This window comes from Drosophila serrata, unplaced genomic scaffold, assembly GCF_035046125.1.
Source record: "Drosophila serrata isolate PLE 108 unplaced genomic scaffold, ASM3504612v1 contig_267, whole genome shotgun sequence".
Classification (NCBI taxonomy): domain Eukaryota; kingdom Metazoa; phylum Arthropoda; class Insecta; order Diptera; family Drosophilidae; genus Drosophila; species Drosophila serrata.
Window position 1 is genome coordinate 271,850 of NW_028257165.1, and position 14,003 is coordinate 285,852.

Genomic DNA, 14,003 nt, shown 5'->3' on the forward strand with positions numbered 1-14,003 from the left:
AGATGCCGCTGATGCGATATATGTAAAAGAATTATTAGCAGCACTAAAAAGGCAGTGTGAAAAGGTTATTTTCAATATCGCTATCGGAGACTAAATATCGATAACTTAACTCACCCTCAAATATTCCGGGAGTCGACACTATCGTAAGCGGCTGTCTCCACTCTACTGTTTTGCCGAAAAGGTTTGTTAAAATAGCAAAAGGTAATTGCAAATGAATACAAAATTAATAAAATATTATTCAGAATTACCCAGCTATACTGCCGACGTCGCGTTTAATAAGCTATTGATTCATTCATTAATTATGTAAAATAGTACAAAAGTAAAACGTTTGCCATTTTTGTTGTGGCAGCGGCAAGATGGCGGCTGAAAACAATTTGTAATTTGTCGTATAGTTTACATTTACCACGAATACGCAATTGCGCTCCTCCCTTGCCATCTTCTACTTTGTAAAACGTTTAGTTTACGGTTACGGGTACAAATTTTAAAAACGCTGACTTGCAGCGTCTGGAAGTGAGGTTAAGAACAAGCCGCTTTCACTTACCTTTTCACCTTACAGACAACCACCCATGGCTGATTCTGAGGACGAGTACGATCGCAAGCGGCGTGACAAGTTCCGCGGGGAGCGCAGTGACAGCTATCGGACAGAGCGCCGGGATGAGCGTCGTCCAGTGGGCGGTTCAACGGGCGCCCGGGACGAGTGGTCGGAGCGGTAAGTAAAGGCGCTATTGAACTATTACATGACGACAGCACTTGACGTTACAGCAATCCATTCAGGGGCGGCGCTTCCGCAGGAGGCGGCGGCGGAGGAGCCCGCCATAGGCCTGACTACAGTGAATATCGTGGTCCGGGGCCAAGGACACGCTACGGATCTCCCGGTCGGGACTTGCCGCCTGCCAAGCGCATGCGTCCGGACTGGGGCGATGGAGATGTGCGCGGTAATCCCCGGTTCGGTGGTAGGTTAAAAAAAAAACTTTTTGTACGCGGACTTAAAAGGATTGTATTTACTGGCAGGCTACGACCCCTATCTTATGCAGGCCTGGAACGATCACTACCAGTCGATACACTCTGCATACTCGCATGCTGGTCACGTGCCACCGGCCAGGGAGCCCATTAGCAGTGGCGGCGATACGCTAACCCAGCCTGCGATGCTCAACCTGAAGCAGTTCCTGGACACACAGGATGAAAACATCTCCGACTCGGAGGTCATGCGAAAGTACACCGAGTACAAGACCGACTTCAAGCGCCAACAGCTGAACGAGTTCTTCGTGGCCCACAAGGATGAGGAATGGTTAGTAGCTGGCCAACGGGTGAGCCTTCGATGCGACGCAGTGCACTCTTCGAACTCGTTGATATATCAGCAACTTGGCTCCCTTGCGTGGTTTCCCCATTTGCCTTGTCGCTCGGAACTCATAACTTTCTGTATATTAAGTTTTTCTCTGCAGCTTATTGGGTTTGTGAGACAGAGAAGCGACTGCACGGTCTCGCAGAGCTGCTAACTGATATCCACTAAATTAATATTCTTAATTACCCGGCGAGCAATGCCGAGGTGTGTTCACATTTTTAAATCGCGATTTATTTTAATTCGATATTCGTTGGTCGAGCAAATGCCCAAATAACTATAAAACAATCCCATAAATAACGAAAGCGCTAAGCCTGCAAGGTAAGACTTTGGGTGATAATTGAGAAACAACCAATCCTATCTAAGAATATAAAACCACTGAAAATAACCAATCTTAATATCAACAGCCGGGCGAAGATGCGAAGAAGTAGACTTTAAATTCACCCAAAACTACTTGAGAAGTGGAGCAAAATAAATTTGAAAACTTATTAATCGTATATTTAACTTGTTTACCTCCAGGTTCAAAAACAAGTACCACCCAGAGGACAGTGTCAGACGCAGCGAAGAACAGCGTGGCTTCCTAAAGGTACGATATTTCTGTGCACGCCATCGGGCAGCCGTTTTATATTTACATTAATTCCAGAGACGTACTGACGTATTCGTGGAGTTACTCAATAACGGTGCTATAGGTGCCGTCAAAGTGGACTCCTCCCAAGCTGATGCCCTTATTCGTGTTTTAGATACGTGCGTCATAAAGCTAGAGGGAGGAACCGATGAGGACCTCAAAGTGCTCGACGAGAAGCCCAAAGAGCCCCAAGTCTACGAAAGAAAGGCGGAGTCGGCTGAGGTGGCCAAGGGGACTGATGAACAAATCAAGAGTCCCAAGAGGGAGAAGCAAGACGAGGACGATTCGTTGTCGGTGGTCGTATCGCCACAACGAAAAATTATCAAGCCTCTCAACTCCGACGAGGAGAACTGGGATGAAGAGGACGCAGCGCCAGATGCAAAGGAGAGAAGGGAAGAACCAAAAGCTATAGATTCTAGTTCGGAGAGCAAGAAGCTAAAAAAGAAAACAAAGAAGCGTAAAAGAACCAGCAGCGATGATAACAGCTCCTCGTCTGAGCAGGACTCTAGCTCCAGCTCGGAGGATGAGGATGAAGCCAAGCTAAAGCAGAAGTACGATGTAGAGGATGGACTCAGGAGCGAACAAAAAGCTGAGGCTGAGAGGGACAGAGAAGAAGCGGCCAAAGCAAAGGAGACACCTAAAAGTCCAATCGAGTCGACAGCAGAGAAAATTGATTCCGAACCCCAAGAACCAACCACCGAAAGCAAGGACGGCGAGCCACCTAACTCTCCGAAAGCAGATCCGGGCGAACCAATGGAGACAGAAAATGGTGGATCGAGCCAAACTGAGAACATCGGAGAAAAGTCTGCTGGCGGAGAAAAGCAGATGGAGCAAACCGAGACCATTGATGTAGACAAGTTGAAAGATGGTCAGCCACGTGCCCTGCATCGCACTTCTTCCATTTTTCTCCGTAACCTGGCACCTTCCATAACCAGAGCAGAGATCGAAGGCATTTGTACTCGTTTTAGCGGTTATCTGAGAGTGGCTATTGCTGATCCTCTGGTGGAGCGCCGATGGTATCGTCGCGGCTGGATTACGTTTATCCGGGACGTTAACATTAAAGAGATTTGCTGGAGCCTGAACAATCAGCGTCTGCGGGATTGCGAAATGGGGGCTATTGTAAATCGGGATCTTAGCCGTCGCGTGCGGCCAGCTAACGGAATCACCGCACACAAGCAGGTTGTGCGATCGGATATTAAGCTGTGCGCCAAGATCGCCATAAATCTGGATGACAGGTTCAGGCTCTGGACAGAGTCCTCCTCAGATGAGGCAATGCGTGCCAGTGGCGAGTCGTCATCAAATGGAGGTGGCTCCACATACGGCTTTAACTCGAAAAATCCGGTGTTGCAAAATATTACCGACTACCTCATTGAAGAGGCTTCTGCAGAAGAGGATGAGCTCCTTGGCCTGACCGGCAACAACAAGGACAACGAAGGCGAGCCCATCGAACGCGACGAGCAGTTGCTTGCTGTATTGGACCGACTCGTTCTGTATCTCCGCATCGTTCATTCCGTCGATTATTACAACCATTGCGAGTACCCGTACGAGGACGAGATGCCAAACCGATGTGGCATCATCCACGCCCGCGGTCCAGCTCCTGCACGGGTCACAAATAATGATGTACAAGAATACATCAAAACGTACGAGGGAAAGCTGCAGCAGTTCCTCACAAAGACTGTCCTGCTGGGAGACGAAGAAATCAAGGACTTGGGTGCGAAAGACGCAGAGACAGAGGTAGAGAAGTTCGTGCAGGCCAATACGCAAGAGCTGGCTAAGGACAAGTGGCTATGTCCGCTTTCGGGTAAGAAGTTCAAGGGCCCCGAGTTTATTCGCAAGCACATTTTCAACAAGCACGAGGAAAAAGTCGACGAGGTTCGCAAGGAGGTGCAGTACTTTAACAATTACCTGCGGGATCCAAAGCGCCCGCAGCTGCCCGAACACCCTGGCAGCTCTAAACGCCCAGAAGCGGAATCTGGTCGTGGTGTCGGCGGAGGGTGAGTGTAATTTTATACGGCCTTATTGATTCGCATAACTGCAATTTTTATTTTTAAAGATATCGCCAACCCATGTATCCGCCATTCTCGGCAATGCCGTACGGATTTGGGCCACCGATGATGGGTGGAGGCCGAGGAGGACGCAACTTTCCGCCAGCTCGCAGGTTAGTACAGCACATGCAGTGCTTTCTTAGTGTAGGAACTTGTACAACTGTAGTGTAGTCTTCTTCCCCACCATAAATTAATTGATGCATTTGTGGCTGTGTCGTGGTACGGTTTAATAATAGCATCGAGATTGTTTCTGAATCTGTCCACACATTTCCTTCTCTTGCTGTATGCAATAAGTCAGAGGTACACAGGTACATGAATACAAACTTAAACCCATTTGAACCATCATTATCTTCGCGGCGGACTAGAAACAGGCAACCTCACAGCCCACCCATGACCGACAGCATTTGCATAGACAGGTTGTCCCCTAGTCTTCCCCCTTTTGAACTTTAATTTTCACATTTTGTTGGTCTAAATCGAAATTTGTCACAACTTTCTTGTGTCGCAAATTTTTTGCAGAGAATTGCCTTTGGAACACCAGCGCCGGCTTATCGGTTACCATGATTTGGATGCGCCTGCCAATTCCGATATGTTTGACTAATTTCGTTAACACAGTACAATTGAAAAAGAGAGAAAGGCTCACTTTAACGTTTGGCGAGCTCAAGTTTTAAACGCAATTCAAGCAATGCTAATGCTAGGAGAGTATCAGCTGCATAAAAAAGAGGTTTATATACATGCGACTACTGATACCCCTACCGTTTCCATGTACAATATTACGCCAATTGTATTAAGTATCCGACAAAGCAACGTTGCCAATTTTTATTTGCCCGAAATAAATGCGAGTTCGTCTTGTATCTTGTGTGTCTTTCCCTGATAGCCCTGCGTGCATTACTCCACCACTCTAAAGTCTAAATTCATTCTCGTTGCTTACAGACCCGGTGGTTTTGATTATCGACCCAGATCACACTACCGGGACTTGGACGCGCCGCAAGAGCCGTACTAGAGTCATGCGCAGAACGAAAGCTAAATCAATTGTATATCACATCACTAATCACGAAATGCTTAACACTATATGTTTTTTAATTGACGCCTTTTTTGTACGGTATAAGTACCTTTGTATCTCACGGAAGAAGCGACAAATAAAGAGCGTTCCAAAGCCGTTTTACATGCTCCCAAATCTGTGCTCCCATCCCCGATCGTAAACAGAGATCTGCTGGGCTCCGAGAGAAAGACAAAGAGAGGGAGAGAGTAGTATAGTCGGTTTTCTGGGGTGAAAGAGAGAGGTTAGTGTTTGGAGAAGCGGGCTAAAAATAAATACTCAGTTGCCGCCCGCTGCCCACCGAAATAAAGATCAGTCTAAAAGGAAACACACTGCCAACGTAACGTCGCGAAAAAGTATATGTTCAGCAAGAGCAATGGGGTCGAACACGCTGAGTTTGAACTGTCCCGTGTGTGGAGTGGCTGCTTCGCAGGCGTGCACCCGCTGCAAGTTAGTCCGCTACTGCGATCGGGAGCACCAAAAGCAGCACTGGCCGCAGCACAAGCGCAGCTGTCGGCCTTTCCGCGAGGAGCAGGATGCCCAGCTGGGCAGGTATTTGGTGGCCACTCAGGACATCGCTGCCAATCAAATCGTGTTCGTCGAGGCTCCTTTGGTGGTGGGACCCAAGTGGTACCTCTCGGAGGCCGAGAAGGAGGCCACCATCGTTTCCTGTGTGGGTTGCTATACGCCTTGCCGCGTGGGAAAACACCAGTGCCGCAGGTGAGTCAACCGTTCGGCAATGGATTTCATTCATAGGCTACCCATTTCTTCTACACACCGCTAGCTGCCATTGGCCAGTATGCAGTTCTGCCTGCGCTCACGAGGCCCTGGAATGCAGTGTGCTTAGCATGGGGTCGGCTCCCGCTGGCCGGGCTGACGTCCGCTCGCTGAACGACTACTTTAGGGGCGATGCTCTGCTAGTGCTGAAGTGCTTGCTTCTGCAACGGCAGAATCCGGAGAAATGGGCGACCTTGCTAGAGATGCAGTCGCACGAAGAGGAGCGAAAGGGCACCGAACTGCACGAGGAGGCGGAGAAGAGGGTCGTTAGCTACCTGGACAAGCGATTCCTGCGTCGTCTGAGGCAGACGAAACCCAATCTTCTGGAGCAATGCGACACAGAGTTGCTGCATAGGCTGTGTGGCATCATTGAGACCAATTACATGGTAATCGAGCTTCCGACTGGTGTCGAGCTAAGTGGGCTCTTTAGACAGGCCTGCATGATGGAGCACGCCTGCCAGCCCAATTGCTACTTCCAGTTTGACACCACATCGCAACAGATCGCGGTTCGGGCAGGGGGCAATCTGCGGAAAGGGGATCACCTGCAGATTACCTATACCAACATCTTGTGGGGCACTCAGATGCGCCAGCACCACCTGCGTATGACAAAGCACTTCACCTGCCACTGCACCCGCTGCACAGATCCCACGGAGTACGGCAGCTACGTCAGCGCTCTGGCCTGTCTGGGAGATGTAAATAAAACATGTGGTGGCACTCACCTGCCCATAGATCCGGTGGATGAAAACACCCAGTGGAAGTGCAATTCTTGTCCCATGATAGTGGATGCTGCCTATGTGTCCGAGTTACAAACCCACATGACGGATCAGGTGGAGAGAATGCTAGCTGGATGCCCTCGCGCCAACGAAGTAGAACTTTTATTGGCGCGTCTCTCCCAGATGCTGCATCTCAACCATTTTCACATGTTCAATTTGAAGCACACGTTGATTCAGTTATACGGCAACGAAAGCGGCTTGGAGTTGACCAGCCTCAGCAGTGGGCAGCTGGAGCGGAAGCTACGTTTGTGCAACGAACTATACGACGTCTGTCGGCGCTTGGATCCGTACAGTATCAAGCTCGCCATTTATGTAACAGTCATTCTGATCGAGATCGCACACGCGCTCGAAGAGCAGGCGCGTAGAGCTCCCGCTGAAGGTGCTTCCCTTTTGGAAGAAGCTCAGGCCCGCCTCAAGGAGGCGGAAGAGGTAATTCATAAGGAGCACGACTCTGTGGCTGGCAAGAAGTTGAACGACAAGCTGCAGAGAGAAATATTTGACTGCGAAAAACATGTGCTGACACTTTCATACAATCAGTGAGTTGGCATATACATTCATACTTACATACAAAGAATAAATATTAATGAAATATATTGAGAGTAGTAAGAGGGTAACAAATCCTGTATACTAGTAAGTAAGAATTCGAAAGCGGTTTTATTTACAAGCTGATAGGATCTTCAGGAGACTTAAGCGTGCAGCTCCACTCGATCCTGCCGCAGAATTTCAGGGTGCGCCCGCAAAATCTCCCGCTGTTGGCGTAGATTTTTTATGATTCCGGGCAAGTGCCAGCCATGTCTCAGCAAGCTATCCCTGACATCAAAGTGTGCGTGACGGACACAGCGAATCTGTGAGCAGTGTGCAACGGTGCGCAGTTCCAGGGCCATGTCGTGCACCAGGGCGGCCAAGTACTCTTGCGTCTCGTTGATGCCATGGAGTTCTAGAGTGAAGTAGGGACCCTCGAAGCGTATTAGCTTAATGCCGTAGATGACGGGCTGGCTGTCGTCCGACGGACGTAGAAGGCCCTTGCAGGCGAGTTCGTAGGCCTCCTGGGTCTGCAGGTCCACGCCACAAAGCTCGAACATCTTTCTCTGATGCGAGGCCTGCATGGAGGCGGCTAGGCCGCTGATCCTGTCCGCAGATACGTGCCTATAGTTTGATCGTACTGTGATGTGCGAGTCTGGTAGGTGGTTCTCTGTGGCAGTGCCCATACAGCCGGTGATGTGGTAAACTCGCACCAATTGGTTTCTCCGAATGCAGCCGGATTGTCCTATTCCCTTGTTGATCCCAAAGACTGAAATGTACCTGGTAATTACATATGTATATTGATCGCACAACGGTGTGCTGTCGGAGACTCACGCAAGACCCCGCTGGTGTGATCGCCCAGCCTAGACACCGTGGCGCAGCGTATGTCCCTTGGCATGTAGCGCGGCCCCGCAGCCAGGACGTTATCCGAGAGGTCCTCATAGTTAGCTATGTTGTAAAGTACGCTGTCAGCGGCGGTGCCAGTGCCAAGGAGCGGTCTGTCTCTCGGTAACTTCCTAGGCTCACGCTGTTCCATTTCGTTGAGTCCTGTGAGCACAGAAGTCAATAACACGAGTCAGCTTCCATTGGAACTCGTCCTTACCTCTGCAAATGTTGCTAAGGATGGCATTGCGCACCTGCTTCGCTTTCACGCCGGCCGGCTTGTACACATTTAAAATGCCATTCAAGTGTTTGAATACTGTGGCGGCATCGTAAACTTTTGTTAGAGCCATTTATGCTTAAAAATTACATAAATTTATGGATTTGTTGTTAAACTAACCTACAGTGTTGGTAAAGTCGCAAGCATAGCTGAGCATAAAGTTTTCCAGCCCTGGTGGGAAATTCGGGCTATTTCTTGTGCAAGCACAAATCTGAAACAGGCTTCACGAATATTAAATAAGCTGTACATGCACTTATTATCAGTCTTTACTTAGACAATACCCCTTATTCAGTTAATTACTTTATGAACATTACATGTTTAAAATTAGTTGAGCTCTAGTATATTTTTATATTTTCTATTTGGTCACACTATCAGCCTGCACGTGTAAAGTTTGTTTTCTCTGGCGACAGCGGGAAATTTCCTGGTTTAGAGAAAATTAACTTAGAAAAACAGGGAGGTCACGATGAGGTGGACTACGGCGAATGTGAAACACCCGAACTATACCGCCAAGCACGAACTGTTCGTGGGAACACAAACGGGCTCTTTCAAACGTAAGACTGCCTGTTGCGCTCCAATACTACTGTACTGACAATGCATCTTGAACCCTTTACAGACTTGGTGCCTGCTTCGGAAGATTCGCCGCATGGGCAGCGTAACCTTAGCGACCTAAGTGGCCTAGACAAGGACTCTCGCGTTACAGCCCTAGCCTTTGGCGACGATGCTCAGACGGAGATCCTGCTCGGGCGAGCCAAAAACACAGCCGAGCTGCAACCCTTAGCAAACGGTGCAGGCTCTAAAAAAATCATTAACTTTAAAGCAGCCCCCATTGTGGGTCTGGCCCGTTTCAATGACAAGCTGATTGCGGGCATTGGCAATGGAGAGATACAAAGCTTAAATCTGGCGTCGGACGAGGCTGCAGAGCCTGTGGTCATCAATACGGGTAACCAAATGGATCATCTGCGTCAGTGCTTGCAGGCCCGGAATATCGTGGCCACCGGGGGCAAAGAACGACAGAATAATCTCAAGGTCTACGATCTTAGTTCAGACGGAAGGCAGGTCTTCACCTCCAAAAACCTGCCCAACGACTATCTGCAGCTGGAGGTGCCAGTCTGGGACAGCGATGTCGGGTTCGTGGACGGGCCAAGTGTGCTGGCCACCTGCTCGCGAACAGGCTACGTTCGCCTGTACGATACGCGTAAGCAGCGCCGGCCAGTCACCTGCTTTGCCAGCGAGGAGCACGGTATGAGCTTTGCGTCGCTGGTGGCACGTGGTAACTACATTTACACGGGCACTACCATGGGCGCATTAAAAGCCTTCGATACACGGCGCATGAAAACTCACGTGCATACCTACAAGGGATTTACTGGCGGCATTAGCGATCTTCATCTTGATGCCACTGGCCGTTATTTGAGCTCCGCTAGCTTGGATCGCTATGTGCGCATCCATGATGCTGATTCCACTGTGCTTCTCTACCAGTGCTACGTCAAGTCGAAGGTTACCAAGGTACTAATACGTCAGGTGGAGGACGAGACCCCGGTCGACACAGAGCCCACGGCGGAAAAAGTAGCCCATCCTAAGAAAGATAAAACAATCAAGGCAACGCCATTAGACGATGAATACGAGGATATGTTTGACCAGATGCCGACTGTGGGGTGAGTACTACTAACGATAATGCCTGGATATGTTAAGCTAACCGTGGTCTATTTAGTGACAGCGACAGCAACAGTGCGGGCGATAGCGACGACGATGCCGAAGAGGAAGAGGAGGCTCCCACCAAGCCGAATACGTGTAAGCAGAAGAGAACGGCTCCCAACACTTCTGTCAAAAGTAAAAAGAAAAAGTTGTGAACATCCTTTATTAACCTGTTGATAAGATCCATAACTTAACAAAAAGTTTTTATTATATAAGAATATAGATAAATAGTGACCCAATATGATTTAATGCCACGCCTTTCTTGGCAGCTGGACCTTCTGGAGCTGGTAGTTGATATAGAAACGGTAGGTGCAGTAATAGAAGAACTCAACCACGGAGATCATGCTCAGGCCCAAACAGAGGTTGAAAATTCCTCCTAAATCCGCTGAAATCAAATTGAATCGTTAGTTAGTCTGTCAAATGAAGGATTTAAAATTTTCGGTAACTTACATAGCAGTCCGATCCAAGACATGACGGTCACTTTTCGGATCACTGGCACTACCTGCTTTGCGAGGTAGACTCGAAGGACGAAGCTATCGTTGTTCAGCAGCTCCGGTGAGCTATTGCAGAGGGAGTGAGCCCAAGTAAAATTTATCATTTTAATAGTCAGTACAGTGTGCCGCCAAAGACCTTATAATAAGAATATGCATGACGCCCATACTTTTGCGCTGCCATCGAAAATTTTCAAGAGAGCCGAGACGTGCACGAAAAATTCAAGTGCAAAGCATCGTATGGTTTTACCCATCTTGTTATTATACGGTCTTTGCTTTGGCGATTACTCACTAGTAGCGGCTTACAGAGAACTGGTGCTGGTTGAGGTCCGTTTTGTAGGAGAGAGTCGAATACGTGACATCGTAGCAGTTGGGCAGACACTGGTCGCAGCGCACACTTTTAAAGTTGTCTGCAAGAGGGATGGGAAAAGGGGAAGGATAACTATGGTTACCCCACACTGCCATGCATTTGCATATTCATATATATATATTCTCTTAAAGCAGTGTCCTAGCGATTTGCAGAAGTGTTCAAGCAACGGAATATCAAGCAGAGTCCTGAGCACGTGAGTATCCTGAATATTTAATATAAATTATGAAACATGAGCAAGCAAAACCGACGACAGCGGGGATAACGACAGCGTAAAAGCTATACATAAAACCACAGTCACCGCAGGAGCAGCAGCAGAAATATGGAAAACCCGACGAGGAGAACCGGATGAAGTAGCAGACATGGTGAAGATGCCGGCGGAGAGGGCTCGTAACCCTGTCAGGCATCCAACAAGATGTACGTGGGCGACCTTGCCAAACAAGAGAGCAAGGAATCTGTAAGAGGATTTTCACTTTCGGGCCTACCCACCGTAGTTGGCGGAGTAGCAGAATGTGTCATTTAGGTTGCACTCCTTGAACTTGTTACCCACGATGGGTAGGAGGTACGGGTGACAGCCGCACTTCTGCACAATAGCCTCGGTCTGGCAGGCCAGGAGGCAGGCGGCCTGCCGGTAGTTTCGTAGGCGCAAGTCGTCAGAAATGAGGCAGTCCCGCTTCCGCTCTGACAGCTCCAAGACCTCGGCCGAGGAGCTCTGTACCGTGGGTGATACTTCCACGAAGCTCTCCGATCGCGCAGTGATGGTCACAGAGGCAGCCGACTCCGTCACGTAGTCCATGGGGTGATGCACCAAGACTATGAGGCCAGTGTTGAGGTTACGCTCACTGCCCTCCGCCCCGACAAAGGTCAGACCCCCATCCATGCCGAATATGTTGGCTGAGAACGGCACGAAGCTGGCGTTTCGCGGGTTATAGTTAAAGGAGCAACAGGGACCCAGGTAAGCTGTGGTGGGAATAAACGAGAGGTACTCGTGGCTCTGGTTGCACTGGAACTCCGTGTGGCCCCAGAAGCAGCGCTTAACGTAGTCGGAGCAGCCGGGACTGACGGCCATGGCTGCCTCCCAGGTGGTTACATTATTTAACCGCAGCACGGCGTCCGTGGCCTTGAAGCTTTCGTGACTCGGAGGCTCAAAGCTCTGGTCTGTAAAGGCATTGAGGAACTCGAAGCCAGCGGCTACCTCAGCGATGTCGTACTCCTTGGGAATCTTGCTGCAGAAAAAGCGATATTAAATTTATGTAGCATTGAAAAGATGCCTTTTGCTCACAGCGTCTTTACGTATCGATCGACTCTCTCTGAGTTCACCACCTTAGGACTGCAGATAGTCACCCCCGGAAAGGCCACATCCGTGATGGATAGATCGTTAGAGATGGTGTTGAGGATGGGGTACGAATAAAACTTCAGCCAGAGCAGCAGGGTGAGGTAGATACTCAGGAGGAGCAACTGCAGCAGCACAGAGGACCAGATGAACCTGGACACACCATAAGTGCGATTCCGACGCAGCAGCCACATGCCGCTCACCTTGGTCCGCTCGGTGTATTCCCAGAAGGTGGCGATAATGGCCCTTGTAATGGAGCTCGGCTCCCTTTTCCGATTTGCGCCTTTGCCTCCGGAGGCCCTTTTGTCAGGTGGTGACCATTTGCCAGTGTGTATCATGTCGAACTATGTGCGACTCGTTTACGTCGCTGGCTTTATAAGGCCAGAATGGAGTCCCGGACTAATGGCTCCAGATTGGATGTGTCATTATATTTTAATTGATTCGCTACTTTGTCTGTCCCAAGCAAGTTTGTCGCTTGTTAAGAGAGCATTAGCGTTAATTTGACGGCTGGGACATACGAGGTATAATTAACTGGTAAACTTCACGAAATTCATCTACCTTAATATTGATATTTGTCAGAGCTTGTATCGTGTAGATTTTAGTTTCTGAGAACTAACTCTAGGCAGGATACTGTAATATGATTTGAATTCTCTAAGGTCGAGTGTACTAAAAATAACCCAAATAAAATATATAAAATGTATGCCTTAGAACATCCCTGGTATAATATGATTTCTTACAAAAATTTAAGTTATTAGACAATAAATTTTATATTTATTTAAGAGTAGTGCGGAGAAAGCGTTATTTAACCAAGCATACATAATAAAGAGTTTAACAGAGCACTTCTTCTTTTCCGGGCTTAGTAACTTAATTTGTTATCAAATTTGTTAAATATATAGTGCATTATATACAATTATTTTATTACATCATCCAACTGCTTATTGTAAAACAAATGTAAATAAAATCTATTGATTTGAACGTTAACCAGCTTCTTGATGCATCAACAAATCACAATTATTTTCGTTTCAACACGTTATTTGAAATTCGTAAGTCAATGAAATTTTCTATACATGGTATACAGTTTAAATGTTAAAGTAAGAAATGCGCCAGGAGGTATGCAATGCTTTAGTTCTTTGGTGTTTCTTCTTTAGTTTCTAATCCGAAATCAACTATTTCGCATGGGGAAGTGGGTGTGTTGGAGTAAACACCATCTTTAACTCTACCAATTTAATGACAAAATCACGTCCTCAGTGACATTATTTTGCTTAACATACTCCACTTAGAACACACACACGTTGAGCTGCTTCTCTCCGGAGACCAAAACACACTCGTGTATCCTTTCAAGTGTCGCCTTCCTCACTGCCGGAACTTTGACGCTTGAGCGTGGGTCCGGAAAGACTATGTTTGCCAGCACATCCTCCTGCTCCTTGAGGCGGAAGTTTTTGGCTGTTCGAATCCCCCTGCATCTGGCTCCTAAGCCGAGACAATAAAATTCCAAACTTGTGCTGGCCCTGCAGCCGAAAGGACTTTGAATCGGGCTTCCTAGATGGGAAAACAAATGCGAATTTAAAGGAATTCAGCTCGGCGGCAGCGGGATGGGCGGGGAGAAACAGATTCACTCGATTCAAAGTCCTCAACTCCATCGAAAGCCCATTCTCGTCCTTTGTTGTCACTGCTCAACAGCTCTGAGTGAATTTTAATTAGTCACGAGCTGCCAATGCGAATGCAAGCAAGGGCACGGCTTGCAGTCGATAATTCTGCCGGCTAATTAAAGCAAATGAGCTTTGGCCATGCCAGCGCCAGGCTCCCGGCTGAAAATTTAAGATGAACTAGACGAGCGAGAAACT

At 48.2% G+C, this 14,003-nt stretch overlaps 5 protein-coding genes across 23 annotated transcripts; 3 read left to right on the forward strand and 2 right to left on the reverse strand.

Moving 5' to 3' along the window:
• Positions 1–89: 89 nt before the first annotated feature.
• Positions 90–5,183, forward strand: Ars2 (arsenic resistance protein 2). 17 transcript variants are annotated; one of them, XM_020959344.2, is made up of 8 exons: positions 90–181; positions 557–709; positions 763–953; positions 1,012–1,288; positions 1,859–1,925; positions 1,983–3,958; positions 4,018–4,122; positions 4,526–5,183. In XM_020959344.2, the coding sequence occupies exons 2-8, from the start codon at positions 567–569 to the stop codon at positions 4,605–4,607; spliced, it is 2,841 nt and encodes a 946-aa protein (XP_020815003.2). In that variant the 5' UTR covers positions 90–181; positions 557–566; the 3' UTR covers positions 4,608–5,183. The 17 variants fall into 17 exon arrangements, with proteins under 17 accessions (XP_020815003.2, XP_086689156.1, XP_086689161.1 ...); XM_086833030.1 differs by having other exon boundaries at positions 4,940–5,183; XM_086833035.1 differs by having other exon boundaries at positions 1,035–1,288.
• Positions 5,184–5,222: 39 nt separating this feature from the next.
• On the forward strand, positions 5,223–7,188 carry SmydA-5 (SET and MYND domain containing, arthropod-specific, member 5). Its single transcript, XM_020959618.2, has 2 exons — positions 5,223–5,765; positions 5,830–7,188. Exons 1-2 carry the CDS (start codon positions 5,422–5,424, stop codon positions 7,133–7,135), a joined length of 1,650 nt encoding a protein of 549 aa, XP_020815277.1. The 5' UTR covers positions 5,223–5,421; the 3' UTR covers positions 7,136–7,188.
• Positions 7,170–8,422, reverse strand: LOC110189512 (pseudouridylate synthase TRUB2, mitochondrial). Its single transcript, XM_020959621.2, has 3 exons — positions 8,220–8,422; positions 7,952–8,164; positions 7,170–7,886 (listed from the first exon to the last, which is right to left on the reverse strand). Exons 1-3 carry the CDS (start codon positions 8,347–8,349, stop codon positions 7,282–7,284), a joined length of 948 nt encoding a protein of 315 aa, XP_020815280.1. The 5' UTR covers positions 8,350–8,422; the 3' UTR covers positions 7,170–7,281.
• l(2)k09848 (WD repeat domain 74 lethal (2) k09848) lies at positions 8,362–10,207 on the forward strand. Its single transcript, XM_020959616.2, has 3 exons — positions 8,362–8,827; positions 8,890–9,928; positions 9,985–10,207. The coding sequence occupies exons 1-3, from the start codon at positions 8,740–8,742 to the stop codon at positions 10,121–10,123; spliced, it is 1,266 nt and encodes a 421-aa protein (XP_020815275.2). The 5' UTR covers positions 8,362–8,739; the 3' UTR covers positions 10,124–10,207.
• On the reverse strand, positions 10,114–12,847 carry ppk6 (pickpocket 6). Of its 3 annotated transcripts, none has more exons than XR_015271760.1 (5): positions 12,109–12,643; positions 11,316–12,052; positions 10,766–10,869; positions 10,419–10,528; positions 10,114–10,353 (listed from the first exon to the last, which is right to left on the reverse strand). XR_015271760.1 is itself a non-coding variant. In XM_020959620.2 (5 exons), the coding sequence occupies exons 1-5, from the start codon at positions 12,495–12,497 to the stop codon at positions 10,214–10,216; spliced, it is 1,494 nt and encodes a 497-aa protein (XP_020815279.1). In that variant the 5' UTR covers positions 12,498–12,643; the 3' UTR covers positions 10,114–10,213. The 3 variants fall into 3 exon arrangements, 2 of the variants coding, with proteins under 2 accessions (XP_020815279.1, XP_020815278.1); XM_020959620.2 differs by having other exon boundaries at positions 10,752–10,869; XM_020959619.2 differs by lacking the exons at positions 10,114–10,353; positions 10,419–10,528; positions 10,766–10,869 and adding an exon at positions 12,718–12,847 and having other exon boundaries at positions 11,020–12,052; positions 12,109–12,666.
• Positions 12,848–14,003: the final 1,156 nt, after the last annotated feature.

Coding starts and splice junctions, on each gene's coding strand:
- Ars2 (XM_020959344.2), top strand. CDS start 567: ATGGCTGATTCTGAGGACGAGTACGATCGCAAGCGGCGTGACAAGTTC. Junction 1,289..1,858: donor GCCCACAAGGATGAGGAATG/GTTAGTAGCTGG, acceptor GTTTACCTCCAG/GTTCAAAAACAAGTACCACC. Junction 3,959..4,017: donor GGTCGTGGTGTCGGCGGAGG/GTGAGTGTAATT, acceptor TTATTTTTAAAG/ATATCGCCAACCCATGTATC.
- SmydA-5 (XM_020959618.2), top strand. CDS start 5,422: ATGGGGTCGAACACGCTGAGTTTGAACTGTCCCGTGTGTGGAGTGGCT. Junction 5,766..5,829: donor GGAAAACACCAGTGCCGCAG/GTGAGTCAACCG, acceptor ACACACCGCTAG/CTGCCATTGGCCAGTATGCA.
- LOC110189512 (XM_020959621.2), bottom strand. CDS start 8,349: ATGGCTCTAACAAAAGTTTACGATGCCGCCACAGTATTCAAACACTTG. Junction 8,165..8,219: donor CCTTAGCAACATTTGCAGAG/GTAAGGACGAGT, acceptor CTGTGCTCACAG/GACTCAACGAAATGGAACAG. Junction 7,887..7,951: donor TCACACCAGCGGGGTCTTGC/GTGAGTCTCCGA, acceptor GGTACATTTCAG/TCTTTGGGATCAACAAGGGA.
- ppk6 (XM_020959620.2), bottom strand. CDS start 12,497: ATGATACACACTGGCAAATGGTCACCACCTGACAAAAGGGCCTCCGGA. Junction 12,053..12,108: donor GATCGATACGTAAAGACGCT/GTGAGCAAAAGG, acceptor CTTTTTCTGCAG/CAAGATTCCCAAGGAGTACG. Junction 10,354..10,418: donor GTCTTGGATCGGACTGCTAT/GTAAGTTACCGA, acceptor ATTTGATTTCAG/CGGATTTAGGAGGAATTTTC.